This window comes from Anolis sagrei, chromosome 2 (genome assembly GCF_037176765.1).
Source record: "Anolis sagrei isolate rAnoSag1 chromosome 2, rAnoSag1.mat, whole genome shotgun sequence".
Classification (NCBI taxonomy): domain Eukaryota; kingdom Metazoa; phylum Chordata; class Lepidosauria; order Squamata; family Dactyloidae; genus Anolis; species Anolis sagrei.
The window spans coordinates 2528042-2543849 of NC_090022.1; the positions used below are offsets into that span (position 1 = coordinate 2528042).

General features: G+C 48.8%; 1 protein-coding gene across 1 annotated transcript in view; it reads left to right on the top strand.

Moving 5' to 3' along the window:
• Positions 1-12970, top strand: part of LOC132766329 (uncharacterized) — a 29700-nt gene extending 16730 nt beyond the window's left edge. Inside the window, exons 6-11 of the mRNA XM_067465619.1 lie at positions 35-271; positions 7089-7376; positions 10467-10748; positions 10994-11098; positions 11551-11574; positions 11933-12970. Coding sequence (XP_067321720.1) covers positions 35-271; positions 7089-7376; positions 10467-10748; positions 10994-11098; positions 11551-11574; positions 11933-11949 — 953 coding nt within the window. The 3' untranslated portion in view covers positions 11950-12970. The remainder of the gene's footprint in view (positions 1-34; positions 272-7088; positions 7377-10466; positions 10749-10993; positions 11099-11550; positions 11575-11932) is intronic.
• Positions 12971-15808: the final 2838 nt, after the last annotated feature.

A 15808-nucleotide genomic window follows, 5' to 3' on the forward strand; every position in this document is an offset into this window, starting at 1 on the left:
CCCACCTGAGGCCAGGCCAGCCAATGAGGAAAAGGCTCCGGCGCTGACCAGCCTGTTGCTGGGGGAAACCTCCTCTGGCGGGGACCTTTCCGGGACTTCTTTTCCGCCCCAGAAAGTCCCAGTCGGGAGTCAGAGGAGCCGAGCCGAGCCAAGTCTCCCTGCCGCCGCGGAGGAAAGGAGGCGATGGCGCCTTCTGGGAAGGGCTTGGCCTCCCTCTGGCTCTCCTCCTGCCTCTGGCTGGCGGCGGAGGGCGCGGCCGAGGGGCCCACAGGTGAGCAGGGAGGGAGGGAGGGAGGGGGACCCCAACACCACCCCAAAGAGGAGAGAGCCCTACGTCAAGGGAAGAGGCGGGCCTAGGTTATTTTCAACGGTAAGCAAACAGTATTTTGGCGCCCCCCCCCCCCCAACCAATCATTGATATATATATTCTGTTTGTCGTAGGAGTTCAGTGTGCCATATTTGGTTCAATTCCGTCATTGGTGGAGTTCAGAATGCTCTTTGATTGTAGGTGAACTATACAGCCCAGTAACTACACTTGCCGCATTTGCTCCCTTGCCTGGCCCGCTTTGGGTCCGGAGGCGTGCCTGAAGACCCCGGCGTGTGCACCAAAAGTCACCTCTTCTCCTGACTTTCTCCTCAGCCATTGGGACAGAGACAGAGACAGAGGTGGAGATGCCCACCTTTCCTGAAGGTAGGCGCAAAAAGAAAGGAGGGAGCGGAGGTGGGAGATACCTCCAGCCAGAGGGTTTCTCTCTCTCTCTCTCTCTCGGTCCCAATGGCTGAAGAGAAAGTCAGGAGAAGAGGTGACTTTTCGTGCGCACGCTGGGGTCTTCAGGTACGCCTCCAGACCCGAAGCAGGCCAGGCACAGCGGCTTCACCTCTTGGCCCACCCACGAATTGGGGAGAGGAGAGGAGGCGGGTGGAGTGCCGGGGGATCAGGAAAGGGAGCCAGTCATGGGGAAGGGATCGAACGCGGAGTGCCATCTCTACTCACGCACCCAGTGGCCAGGTGGAGCAGGAATGAGAGGGGCTACGCGAGGCTCAAGGTCCCAGCCCCTTTGAGAAGAGGATCGCCCGGCAGTGAGGCAAGAAAGCCAAGGCTCCCCCCGGACTGCTAGGGCTGTTGTGAGCTGAGGGGGCACTCCTCAAGTGGCAGTCGAGGGGCATTTACAGAGGTGCCTCTGCGCCCCGGCCCACTTCCCATCCGGAGTTTGCTTAGCAAACAGCTCGGAAACAGATCTAGACTCCTTGTGCTCCCGGGGGTTAATCACAATGCTACTTTCACCTCAAGGCAAGCATCCCGAGCTCTGATGATTATTACCTGGGAAGGAAGGAATCCCACTGGAGCATTGCAGCGCACCCACATGCCTGGGAGCCACTCTGGACCGTGCTCTGACCTACAAGAAGCACTGCCTGAACATCAAGCAAAAAGTGGGTGCTAGAAACAATATCATACGAAAGCTGAGTGGCACAACCTGGGGATCACAACCAGACACAGTGAAGACATCTGCCCTTGCACTTTGCTACTCTGCTGCTGAGTACGCATGCCCAGTGTGGAACACATCTCACCACGCTCAAACAGTGGATGTGGCTCTTAATGAGACATGCCGCATTATCACAGGGTGTCTGCGCTCTACACCACTGGAGAAATTACACTGCTTAGCCAGTATTGCACCACCTGACATCCGCCGGGAAGGAGCAGCCAATAGTGAAAGGACCAAGCAGAGACATCTCCAGCTCATCCCTTGTTTGGGTATCAGCCAGCACGTCAACAACTTAAATCAATAAATAGTTTTCTAAGATCTACAGAGACACTCACTGGAACACCTCAGCAAGCGAGAGTCCAAAAGTGGCAGGCTCAAACCCAGAACCTCAATCCGTGGGTGATACCAAATGAGAGACTCCCCCCTGGGCACACAGAAGACTGGGCAACTTGGAAGGTGCTGGACTGCGCTCTGGCACCACAAGATGCAGAGCCAACCTTCAGAAATGGGGCCACAAAGTGGAATCCTCGACATGCGAGTGGGGAGAAGAGCAAACCTCTGACCACCTGCTGCAATGCAACCTGACCCCTGCCACATGATGCACCATGGAGGACCTTCTTCTTGCGGCAACACCAGAGGCACTCCAAGTGGCCAGATACTGGTCAAAGGACATTTAATTAACTACCAAGCTTGCAAAATTTGTGTTTGTTTTTTTTAATGTTTGTTTTGTTCTGTTAGAAATGTAACACAATGGTCTGGTTGCTGATGACACAATAAATAAATAAATAAATAAATAACTAATTTTGTAACTGTTATGAATCATAATGTAAATATCTGATATGCACCAATACGCCCAAATTTGAATACTGGTGGGGTTGGAGGGGGGATTGATTTTGTCATTTGGGAGTTGTAGTTGCTGGGACTTATAGTTCATTTAACTCCCATGATCAACAGAAAATACTGGAAGGGTTTGGTGGCCATTGACCTTGAGAGTTGTAGCTCACCTACATCCAGAGACTAAGCTAGGATGGATCTGGACCAAACTTGGCACGAATCCTCAATATGCCCATATCGGAGCACTGGTGGAGTTTGGGGAAAATAGACCTTGACATTTGGGAAATGTAGTTGTAGGGTCACCTACAATCAAAGAGCATTCTGAACTCCACCAATGATGGAATTGAACCAGTCTTAGCAAACATGACCAACAGAAAATAGTGGAAGGGTTTGGTAGCATCCAGACATCCAGAGAGCATTGTGGACTCAAACAATGATGTATCTGGACCAAGCTTGGCACAAATACTCAATATGCCCAAATGTGAACACAGATGGAGTTTGGGGAAAATAGACCTTGACATTTGGGAGTTGTACTTGCTGGGATTTATAGTTCACCTACAATCAAAGAGCATTCTGAAGCCCACCAATGATACAATTGGGCCAAACTTCCCACACAGAACCCCCATGACCAACAGAAAATACTGTGTTTTCTGAATTATCTTTGGCGACCCCTTTGACACCCCTCACGACCCCCTCAGGGGTCCCAACCCCCAGGTTGAGAAACACTGTTCTAATTCCTATTTCTAATATGGTTACGTCCAATATTTTTTTCTCCAATATATGTATTTCCATCATGCCTGCATTAAAATGACGTTACGTTTTTACAAACTAAGCACCAAAACGTCATGTTTGTCAACACATCAACAGAAAAAGCACCTCAATACACAGTAACGTCATGTAGTAATTACTTTATTTACAAATTTAGCACCAAAACAGACAAGGCTTCTTGTTTTCTCTCTTCCACCCTGGACATTATTCCGGGTGGGGGGCAGGCTGCATTGGATAATGCAAAACGTTGGATGAGCAAAGGTTGGATAAGCAGAACTCTACTGGATTGTGCTATAGGAGCCCCCAATGGCGCAATGGGTTAAAATCTTATGCCAGCAAGACTGCTGACTGACAGGGGAGAGCGAGTTGAGCTCCCATCTGTCAGCTGCAGCTCCCCATGCAGGGTCATGAGAGCATACTACTCTGTTGCGTCAGCTCCACTGGCTGCCAATTAGATTCCGAGCATAATTCAAAATGCTGGTGCTGACCTATAAATCCCTAAACGGCTCCAGCCCAGTTTACCTGTCCGAACGGATACCCCCTACAAACCATCAAGGTTGTTAAGATCTTCTGGAGGGGCCCTGCTCTCGGTCCCACCATCTTCGCAATCGCGTCTGGTGGGGACGAGGCACGGGGCCTTCTCAGTGGTGGCCCCTCGACTCTGGAACTCTCTCCCGATGGAGATTAGATCTACCCCTTCCCTCCTGACTTTCAGAAAGCAGGGAAAATCTTGGCTCTGGGATATAGCATTCTCAGAATGATGATCGAGTCAATAACGGCTGACCACACTGGCAGATGGTGTTGAATTTGTGATTTTACCTTGACGATTTGGCTGTATGTAATTATTTGCTCCGTATTGTTGTTGTTGTTCATTCGTTCAGTCGTCTCCGACTCTTTGTGACCTCATGGACCAGCCCACGCCAGAGCTCCCTGTCGGCCGTTACCACCCCCAGCTCCCTCAAGGTCAGTCCAGTCACTTCAAGGATGCCATCCATCCATCTTGTCCTTGGTCGGCCCCTCTTCCTTTTGCCTTCCACTTTCCCCAGCATAATTGTCTTCTCTAGGCTTTCCTGTCTCCTCATGATGTGACCAAAGTACTTCAACTTTGTCTCTAGTATCTTTCCCTCCAGTGAGCGGCCGGGCTTTATTTCCTGGAGGATGGACTGGTTGGATCTTCTCGCAGTCCAAGGCACTCTCAGAACTTTCCTCCAACACCACAGCTCAAAAGCATCGATCTTCCTTCGCTCAGCCTTCCCTAAGGTCCAGCTCTCACATCCGTAGGTGACTACAGGGAATACCATAGCTTTGACTAGGCGGATCTTTGTTGCCAGTCTGATGTCTCTACTCTTTACTATTTTATCGAGACTGGACATTGCTCTCCTCCCAAGAAGGAAGCGTCTTCTGATTTCCTGGCCACAGTCTGCATCTGCAGTAATCTTTGCACCTAGAAATACAAAGTCTGTCACGGCCTCCACGGTTTCTCCCTCTATTTTCCAGTTGTCAATCATTCTTGTTGCCATAATCTTGGTTTTTTTGACGTTTAGCTGCAACCCGGCTTTTGCGCTTTCTTCTTTCACCTTGATTAGAAGGCTCCTCAGCTCCTCCTCGCTTTCGGCCATCAGAGTGGTGTCATCTGCATATCTGAGGTTGTTAATGTTTCTTCCAGCAATTTTCACCCCAGCTTTGCATTCATCCAGCCCCGCACATCGCATGATGTGTTCTGCATACAAGTTAAAAAGGTTGGGTGAGAGGATGCAGCCTTGCCGTACGCCTTTCCCAATCTTGAACCAGTCTGTTGTTCTGTGGTCAGTTCTGACTGTTGCTACTTGGTCCTTGTACAGATTCCTCAGGAGAGAGACAAGGTGGCTTGGTATGCCCATCCCACCAAGAACTTGCCACAATTTATTATGATCCACACAGTCAAAGGCTTTAGAATAGTCAATGAAGCAGAAGTAGATGTTTTTCTGAAACTCCCTGCCTTTCTCCATTATCCAGCGGATATTGGCAATTTGGTCTCTCGTTCCTCTGCCTTTTCTAAACCCAGCTTGAACATCTGGCCACTCTCGCTCCATGTATTGCTGGAGTCTTCCTTGCAGGATCTTGAGCATTACCTTACTGGCATGAGAAATAAGGGCCACTGTACGGAAGTTGGAGCAGTCTTTCGCATTTCCCTTTTTTGGTATGGGGATATAAGTTGATTTTTTCCAGTCTGATGGCCATTCTTGTGTTTTCCATATTTGCTGGCAAATGGCATGCATCACCTTGACAGCATCATCTTTTAAGATTTTAAACAGTTCAGCTGGGATCCCGTCGTCTCCTGCTGCCTTGTTGTTAGCAATGCTTCTTAAGGCCCATTCAACCTCACTCCTCAGGATGTCTGGTTCTAATTCATTCACCACACCGTCAAAACTATCCTCGATATTATTATCCTTCCTATACAGATCTTCTGTATAGTCTCGCCACCTTCTCTTGATCTCTTCAGCTTCTGTTAGGTCCCTGCCATCTTTGTTTCTTATCATACCAATTTTTGCCTGAAATTTACCTCCAATGTTTCTAATTTTCTGGAAGAGGTCTCTTGTCCTTCCTATTCTGTTGTCTTCTTCCACTTCCATGCATTGCTTATTTAAAAATAGTTCCTTATCTCTCCTGGCTAACCTCTGGAATTGCGCATTTAACTGGGCATATCTCCCCTTATCCCTGTTTCCTTTTGCTTTCCTCCTTTCTTGGGCTACTTCCAGTGTCTCAGCAGACAACCATTTTGCCTTCTTGGTTTTCTTTTTCTTTGGGACGTACTTTGTTGCCGCCTCCTGAACAATGTCTCGGACTTCTGTCCACAGTTCTTCTGGGACTCTGTTTACTAAATCTAGTCCTTCAAATCTGTTCTTCACTTCCACTGTATATTCGCTAGGAATGTTAGTGAGATCATATCTAACTGGTCTGTGTATTTTCCCTGATCTCTTTAGTTTTATTCTAAATTGAGCAATAAGAAGTTCGTGATCTGAGCTACAGTCAGCCCCAGGTCTTGTTTTCACCGACTGGATGGATGTCCGCCACCTTTGGCTGCAAAGGATGTAGTCAATCTGATTTCGGTGTTGACCGTCTGGAGAGGTCCATGTGTAAAGCCGTCTTTTAGGTTGTTGGAAGAGAGTATTCGTTATACACAGCGAGTTTTCCTGGCAAAATTCTATCAGCCTGCGTCCCGCTTCATTTTGTTCTCCCAGACCATGCTTGCCTGTGATCCCTGTTGTCATTTGACTTCCCACCTTGGCATTCCAGTCTCCTGTAATGAAAATAATGTCTCTTTTTGGTGTATTATCCAGTAGTTCCTGCAGATCCTCATAGAACTGATCTACTTCTGCTTCTTCAGCAGCTGTGGTTGGGGCGTATATTTGGATCACTGTAATGTTGAAAGGCTTTCCTTGCACTCGAATTGAGATCATTCTGTCATTTTTTGGGTTGTATCCAAGCACCGCTTTAGCGAATTTCTTATTAATTATGAAGGCTACTCCATTTCTTCGATGTTCCTCTTGTCCGCAGTAGTAGATCTGGTGGTCATCTTATTGTAATGTATTTTAATGTATTAATGTATTATGATGTTATTCTGTTTTAGCTTATTTGTGTATGAATTTTCTGCTGTTAGCCAGCCTGAGTCCCTCTTCGGAGGTTGAGAAGACTGGGTTATAAAAGCTTTAAATAAATAAATAAATAAATGAGAGAAGCCTCCCACAAGGATGGCAAAATATCAAAACACATCCAGGTAACATCCCCTGGGCAACGTCTTTGCAGATGGCCAATCTTCTCACACCAGAAGTGACTTGCAGTTTCTCAAGTTGTTCCTGACATGGGAAAAATGATGATGATGATGATGATGATGATTACCGCCCCTGTTGGGACTGACTCAAGGGGAAGTCAGGAGAGCGGGGAAGAGGCGCCCAGCAGCCGAAAAGTCACTCCTCCTTTTCTTTCTCCTTCTCCCTCCCCCTCCCCTTTCTGGTTCCACAGTGGATTTCTTGTACCAAGAGAGGGGCGAGTGCTTCTTCTCCAACGGGACCGGCGGTGCTGGCGGAGAGGAACCCCAGGTGCTCTTCCTGAGCCGGCTGATCTACGACCGGCGGGAAGTGGCCCGCTTCAACAGCACCCTGGGCCGGTACGTGGCCCTCGCGCCCATGATGGAGTCCAACGTGGACAGGTTCAACCGGGACCCGGATGAGCTGCGGAGCTTGATGGCCAACGTGGACCTCTGCCGACACAACTATGACAGCCTTGAGCGCTTCTCCCTCGGCAGGAAGAGTGAGTGCCCCCTTCCCACGCAGGTCATCCTCCACCCAGGGAAGGAGGGAGGGAGGGGCAATGGGTGGAGGGAAACCCAGATGTCATTTTCAATTATTATCCAGAAATGTGTAGAGTTTAACGTTAGACCTAATTCTTTTGTTTGTTTGTTTTTTGCTTGAGGATTTAATTTTTGTTTGTTCGTGTGTGTTGTTGTAGTTTTTTTTAAGGCATCAAATATGCCGTCGCGCCTGGGGCTATAACTCTTAGTGAAAGAGACATAGATGTGACATCTTTCCCCCAGGGGATTGCTTCTTGCCTTCCTTTAAAGAACTGGAACTCCCAAGGACCAAAACACTGTAGATAACTCAAAATAGGTTTTATTTTCCACAAAGAGTTATCCCTTTAAGGCAATAAGCTGGAAGTTTCAAAGAGGTAAAGGAAATATACATTACAGTATGTGGTTGTCTTGGGTCCAAGGAGATTTCACAGCTGAGAAGCTTTTCAAGGTTCCCTCTTTCTCAATGGCTGCAAATGCCTGAACATTCACACCCCCAATCCAAATGGCCTATATTTGAAGACACAAAGCCTTCCTCTGGTACCACAGGACTGGTTTGAAGGCGCTTGGGTCTCCTCAACATTGTCCAGGGCGATCTGGGCATGAAGTATGAGTCCCAAGGGTAAAAACCTTAGAATTGGTGATGAGAGGTAACTTAATTAAGGGCTTTAGAGCCAAGTCTCTTTCTCACATCTATCTGATAGAAAGTTTGATGGTAGAATGGAAAAGGAAAAGCTCTGCCCTCCTCCAGGAAGAGGTGGAGCCAAGCAATTAAGCTGAGGAAGCAATATAACTGGTGCAAACAACACTGATTGACAGTTATAAATAACCAATCAATATAACTATACATTTACAAACTAGGCAAGTTTGGGCATGTTATACAGTTTAAACCTTTGCACTTGAAAGTTCTACACACAGGTGGCGCCACTCGCGCTGTCACACCAAATAGAGAGAAAAAATGTCTTTTATATGACCCGTCGCAAACTAGGTTCCTGTGGGAGAAAACCTTGCTAGCACGTCCCAGACGTCACGAGACTCCGCCTCTCACCTCGCCCCTTTCTCCGCCCCTTTCTCCGTGCGAGAGTGGTTTTTCCTGTGCTAGGGCAGCATTGCCAGCGTACTCTCTCAGTTGGCAGAATTCACCTGAGAGAAAATGCGGGCAATGCTGCCCTAGCAAAGGAAAAACCACGCTGGCAAAGAGAAAAGGGCGGAGAAAGGGGCGGGGAGAGAGGCGCAGGCTCATGACGTCAGGGACGTGCTAGCAAGGTTTTCTCCCGCAGGAACCTAGTTTGCAGCGGCTCTCTCTCTCTCTCTCTCTCTCTCTATATATATATATATATAGAGAGAGAGAGAGAGAGCACATCAATGCATTATACATTATGGAGGTGATTGCGGGGGGGGGGGGGGGGGAAGTAATGGAATAATTCCACAAAAATATAGCAGAGTGCCAGAAGCACGCTTCATAACCAGCAGAAGCTTATGTGACTTAAGCAAGGATTAGTCTTCAGTCAACAGGATGAATCAGAATTGCAGGAGCCACAATTCATAGGTTCAAAAATAAAATGTTTATTAAGGTCAAAAGAAATCCATTCTGGATAGGAAAGGTTCTTGGAGCTAAACTAGCTTCACTGAGCTATCTTCCGAGGAAAGAAAGAGGATAAAAATATCAAAATGGTATCCTAGAGAAAGGCAAGATGCCTCCTCACTCAAGGAAGACAAAAAGAAGAGAAAGAAGGCCAAGATGATCTCACCAGGGCAATCAAAATACCTTTAAAGAGGAAGCTGCCTCATCATTCAAAGATCTCACATTGCTAAATATTCAAAAGGGGCGGGGGTAGTGGCATGCAGGAAGAATAAGGACAAAGCCTCCTTTAAGCTCCTTCTTGAGATAGGCATGCATAGGAAGTGTGGGGAAGGAATCCCACGTTCTATTCTATCTAGGCTAAGTACTCTTTGAGGGCTAGAGACTTGTGCAATCAACTGTTTGTTTACTGTCTGGAATTCCTCTGTTTCAGAGTGGTATTGATATTTATCGTGTCAGAAGCAAATTAAAGGTACAGTTATAATGCATTTAGAAAACACTAAAATGTTGTTGTCAAAAGAACGCTTTCATGGCCAGAATCACTGGGTTGCTGTGAGGTTTCTGGGCTGTCTGGCCATGTTCCAGAAGCATTCTCTCCTAACATTTCACCCACAGGCATCCTCAGAGGTTATGTGGTCTGTTGGAAACTAGCCAAGTGGGGTTTATAGATCTGTGAAATGATGTCCAGGGTGGGAGAAAGAACTCCTGTCTGCTTGGGGCAAGTGTGAATGTTGCAATTGGCCACCTTGATTAGCATTGAGCAGCCTTGCAGCCACAAAGCCTGGCTGCTTCCTGCCTGGGGGAATCCTTTGTTGGGAGGTGTTAACTGTTAACAGAAGAATTCCAGACATGAATGAATCAGGGCCAGCTAACACCTCCCAACAAAGGATTCTCCCAGGCAACAGGGGCCAGGCTATCTCTATGCAGATCCCCTCACCGATTGACTTTGCAGCTTCATGGATGCTCAGTACTATTCAGGCTTGCTAATGACAGCAGTCACACTTGCTTCAAACAGACAAGGATTCTCCCTCCCACCAGGAACATTATTCCACAGGTCTACATAAACACCCCACTTGCCTCAGTGCCAACAGAACCTTTGGAGATGCCAATCACAGATGCAAGTGAAACATTGGGAGTGAATGCTGCCGAAACAGGGCCATAGCATGGCATTGGTTGCAGTCCTAAGGTTCCCCTGACCCCCTGCAAGCTGGCCTTTTCTACCTTCAGTTACCAGGACAATCTCTCTCTTTTGTGCTATGAGGCCAGTTTTGAACCAAACATCATACCTGGGGAGAGGAGCCCAACTTGGCACTTTTGTGGGACAGAGGCTGAGCCACCTTCCCACTGAAACAGACAGCCTGGGACCCCCTTCCTCTTCCTCTGCCACATTCATCATGGGAAACCCTCATCCTCGCCCTCCCTCCCCTTGCAGCCCACTCACTCCCTTTCTTCTCGTCCCCTTTCTCTCTAGTTCAGCCCAAGATGAGAATTACCAGCAACTACAAGGCCTCCACTCGCCACACACTGTTGATTTGCTTCGTGGACAGCTTTTTTCCAGTCAAGATCAAAATCAGGTGGTTCAGGAACGGGAAGGAGGAAAAAGGGGACCAAGTGATGACCTCGGGCCTCATTGACAACGGAGACTGGACGTACCAGATGCATGAGATGCTGGAGACGCAGCCGGAGAAGGGAGACGTCTACGCCTGCCAAGTGGAGCACGCCAGCTTTGCCAGCCCTGCCTCCATCGAGTGGAGTAAGAAAGCTTGACCAATAGGCCCTTTGAAGGGACCCCTGAGGGATATCTAGTACAGCCCCTTTGGCCCTGCTGGAATATGCAACCAGAGCACTCCTGGAAGGTTCCTGGTGGAGCTCTGTGCAGAGGCCTCCAAAGAAGGAGAGCTTCCCATCCACCACCCCCATCCTACAGTTCTTCCTAATGTGCTTTTGGGGTGATGGTGCCCTTCCTTCCCCACATCTCCATTTTCTTCTCTTCTGCAGGGCCCCAGTCGGATGCCGCCAAGAGCAAGATGTGGACAGGGGTTGTGGGCCTGGTCCTGGGGGTGGTCTTCATGGTTGCAGGGCTCTCCCTCTACGTTAGGAATGGTGAGGCGCATGCGCACTTGTGCATTTGGTGGGAATGTGTTGGGACTGGGATCCACAACCAAGAGGCACCAGCTTCCTCTAAAAGGAAGGCCACAGCATATGCGGCTGCAGGAAGGGGAGGTTGTGGGCTGCTGAGTATCATTTGGGTACTGTATATCCCAGCACTCCTTGCATGACGCCAGAGAGGTGGTGCCACCTGATGATGTTGAGAGGACAACATCATCAGCTTCACCATCTTGGTCGTAAAGGCTAACTATCGATTTGCCAGGAGGGTCAGCCCACAAGGAGCCCTTTTGTTGGGGAGTCGAGGGGGGGGGGATGAGAGGGGGATGTCTTGCCCTTGGAGCAACCATTTATTTATTTATTTACTATATTTGTATACCACCCTTCTCAGCCCTCAGGCAACCTTGGCCCTGACTTGACCTTTCTCTCCTCCTTTTTCTTCCCACTAGGCTGTGCTGTACCCCCGACCACAGGTAAAGACTGCTCTTTCCAGCCACAAACATTTGGGGGGGGGGGGTGTCAGAGATAAAACCATTATGTCCTTGCCTCTGGGTCTGCCTGGGAGAAGGTGCTTAAGGAATGTAGGCAAGAAGGGCCTGGGGTGAAGCCTGTCCCACTGGGCTTGGGGTGAGCCACACTCTCTCTTCCACAGGGGAAGAGAACCCCTTCTTAACTAAGGTCAGGAAGGAGCTGATGGACCCTTCAGGCTGGGTGGGTGGGTTTCATGATAGCACCTCTGAAAAGGGGGGCAATGGGAAGCTCCCTTCAGCCTGCTGCCAGGGAAAGCCTTTCCACTCACTCACTGCCCTTCCTCTCCTCTCTCTGCTTCAGTGGGACTCATGGAATAGACTCGGCTTCCTTCCTTTGCCAAAGAAGACCCAACTTCCCTCCTCCCTGCCGTCAGCCTTGGCCCAGCTCCAAGGGTGCAAACATGCAAATGTCACCAGAAATTCAATGTGCAGATTTGACAAATATGAATTTAATATGATGTGTGGGAATGAATGGAAGGATGTGTGGTTGGAGCTAATAATTTTGGAAGCACCAGTATAATATGAAGGCCTGCAATGACTAACTACCTGCTTGCTGGAACTGTGATCAAAACCTGCTAATGAGAATTGATAAGAACTGTGACAATGGTTCTTTCCAGTTAAGGAAATGTTTTCAACATTCCTTATGTTAAGAAGAAAGTCAACAGAAGATCCACAACAATCAAGAAGATCAACATCTGGCTGGGAACCTGAGATGGAGCCAGGATGGAAGATGTCTATCATTAATTTACAACTTTGGGATGACATCAGCAGAATATTCCTATAAAAGACTCAGTCTAATAATGCTCAAAGTGTGGCAGACCTGAGGAGTCTGTTCCACCCGCTATGCTCTGCTTTATGGAAAGGAGAGAGATAGTGTACCTAAGGAGAGTGACAGAAAGTAGGGAAAGCAGGGTTCTGGGAAGAGGAAGAAGGGCGCTGTTGGAGTCTTGGATTTTGTGCAGGGAGTCAGGTTCTGCTGTCTGGAAAACAGAGATCTGGTCCTTGGCATTGTTCTTAGGGAAGAAGTTTTGGCGTTATGGAAGTTTTTGAACTATGCATTGACAGGCTGCAGGAAATCAGCGTCTGGCCTAACAAGTGCTTCTCCAAGGAGGAAGAAAAGAATACGGTAATATTTGGGTGCATGTGGATGAATGTGTGTACATGTGGTGTGAATGTTGAGTGGAAATGTAATTCCCGTTTGTTTGTTTGATAACCAATGTAGTTGCATAGAATCTGTATGTCTGTATGTCCAATGTCATTCTTTGTCTAAATATTTTTTCTGTAATCTGATATATGCTCTCACACTGGAGATTGCAATAAAAAGAACCTATGCTCCAAAGTCATTGAAAAGTCATTCATGACACAAAGGTGGACCCAGCAGTGGTCCCTTCTTCTCCTCGACTTGCATTCCTTCGGGGGCGCTGTTCTGGAAGGCGGGCTGCATCTTGGGGTGGCTTTGGCTCCCTTTCATTGCAAAGAGGGGCTTCCTTGGGGGTAAAGGGAGGGGGGTGAATTCAGAGAATCTTACTTGGAGAGAAAGGCTTGCTAGTGGGAAGCCCCCTCCTCCTCCTCGTCCTCCAAAGGGAGTCCTCCTTGCCCCTTGGGGGTCCCAATGCTGCCCTGTTTCTCCTGAGGCACCAAAGGCCCTCCTTTGAAAAATGGTGCTACAAATCCCGCCCCTCCCCCTTCTTCCCAGAGCTAGCAAGCCTCTTTTTGCAGCTGCAACCTTGATCATGATTTCTCTCTGTGCCTCTGTCAATAAAGAGATCGATGCTTTCTCCTTCCTTGTCTCAAACTTTGTGCCTCCCCCTTCAATCTGGGGCTTCCCAAAGGGATAGTTGGCTCTTGGGCATCAAGGCTCAGGGGTTCAAATACATGACCCTTGGGATCCCTCACGGGCAGGGCTTGCCAACACCACGGTCTTGAGTCCCAGAATAATCAGAGATGGAAGGGAAGAAGTGAAGTTGTGGTGGTTCTGCCTGGAAACAGGTGACACTGCGGACAGAAAGCAAATTCTCATTGGCCCCTCCAGGGTGTTTTGTTCAGAATCAGAATGGTAGAGAAGAAGTTGGGCCTTTACTACTTGGAGATTGATGATGCACCAAAGGAGGACAAAATCTCATTGGTGGATCCTGGTTGGTGAGAAAGGGGTGAGTGCCCTCTTGTGGGAAGAGAGGGAGGGAGTCCTGGAGCAAGTGAAAGACCTTCCAAGAGAGACCTCTCAGCCTGTGCTCTGAGTCCAAGGCAATGCACCCACACTGAGACCCGGGTCCAAAATGCCTGAGTCAGAAGTGTTCCAGAGTTTGGAACTCCTGCATCCTCCAAATGAGATCCTTGAGTGAAGGACACAACTCTCACTCCTTTATGTGTCATAGGCACCTCATCATATCCAAGGCCTGTAGGAAGTTTTAAATTGACCCAATGGGGGACACAAAAGGGCAGGGTGGTCCCTACCAGCCACACTTTTGGATTGTGGGATTTTTTGAGGAATCTTGAGTCAAGGCTACTCCACCAGAGTTAGAGTAATTTTCAGTGGGGTGCAAATCTTGACCACCAGAAAGCGACTTGAGAGGATAATAGTGAGTTTTGGTGCAGCTTGGATTTCCCAATTCCGGATAAGGAATGCTGAACTGGTAAATGGGCTGGTTTCCCTTGGGCCCCTCTGGCTGGACAGGGCTGCTGGGCTTGGCTCCATTTCCCACGAAAGGCTTGAAATGAAGGACCTGGGCCCACAATCAGCTAAGTTGGAAGGGGGCATTCCTCTTGAAGGATGTTTCCTGTTTTGGTAGTTTGAGGCTGAGGGAAGGGAGGTCTGAAGGGGCCCAATGCACAGCCGCTCCTCATAGCTCAGCTGGAGATTTAAATCCAACCTGAGATTTTTGTAAGTTTAGATTCCTCTACACCAGGCATGGGCAAACTAAGGCCCGGGGGCTGAATGCAGCCCCCTGGGTGCTTACCTCAGGCTCTCCTCATCTTCCCTGCCCTCTCAACATAAGGACATAGTGGCCCACCACATCCTTATGCAGAAAGGATGGAGGAGGAAGGCACGCAGCTCCTGAGAGCCCTCTGGAGCGCTCTCAGCCACCGCATGCCTCACCCTCCTCCTGGCACAAAGATGGTGCGAGAGGCCATGTCTTTATGGTGAGAGGACGGCCCGAGGAAGGCACAACTAAGAGCCTTCCAGAGTACTCTTGGCCATTGCCTGTTTTGCCATCTTCTTGGTCCTGAGAGGACAGCCTGAAGAAGGGGACGAGGATCAGGAAGAAGGATCTGGGAAGTTGCCGCATTTCTCATTTTCCTTTCGGCATAAGGATGGGGAGAGCAGCCCTATCCTTATGCCAGGAGGACAACCTGAAAATGACTCAGGCCCTGCCTTGCCCACTGCCAGCCTCACCCTCCCACAGGCCCTTTCCCTCCTGGGCCAGTCCCACCCAGCGCATGCCCGGCTGCCCTCCCTCCCAGCACAGCATTCTCAGCCAGGCCCACAATGTGGTCCAAAAGCAAAAAAGTTTGCTCTACATTGTCAAATTATTGGAGTTTCACATCACTTTCATGATCATGGCTCGTTGCAATTGATACCTGGGATTTGGAGTTTGGTGAGGCCCAAGTATTCTTTGGCAGAGAAGGCTGAAGACCTGGTCAAACTACAGCTCCAAGGATTCCTCAGAACTGAGTCTCCACAAATGCTGGCAACTTGAACATGGATGGCTTTGAGGCTGTGCCTGAACCAAAGGCCACTCTCTGGCCACCCTGAGGCTGGGCAATACTCTCCAAATCAGGCTCACCTGCCCCATGGAGAGCTGCCCAGGCCTACCTCACAGGGTGTTTTGTCTGAATCGGAGAATAAGCACCATAGCAATCCACATGAGGCATGGGAATCTGTGGAATGTCCAGGGTGGGAGAAAACCCTTCTCTGACTGGTGCTCTCCCACCCTGGACATTCCACAGATAGACACTCCCAACTTGCTTCACTGCTAACAGAACCTCTGAAGATGCCAGCCACAGATGCAGGTGAAACGTCAGGAAAGAATGCTATTGAAAAACTCACAGTAATCCAGTGATTCTGGCCATGAATTGACAACACATGAAGCATGTTCAACATTACTCCCCATAATGGTTGGGTGCTTTATTCATTAGTTTAAGCAACTGAAGGGCCATCTTGGTGACATTGACCCTG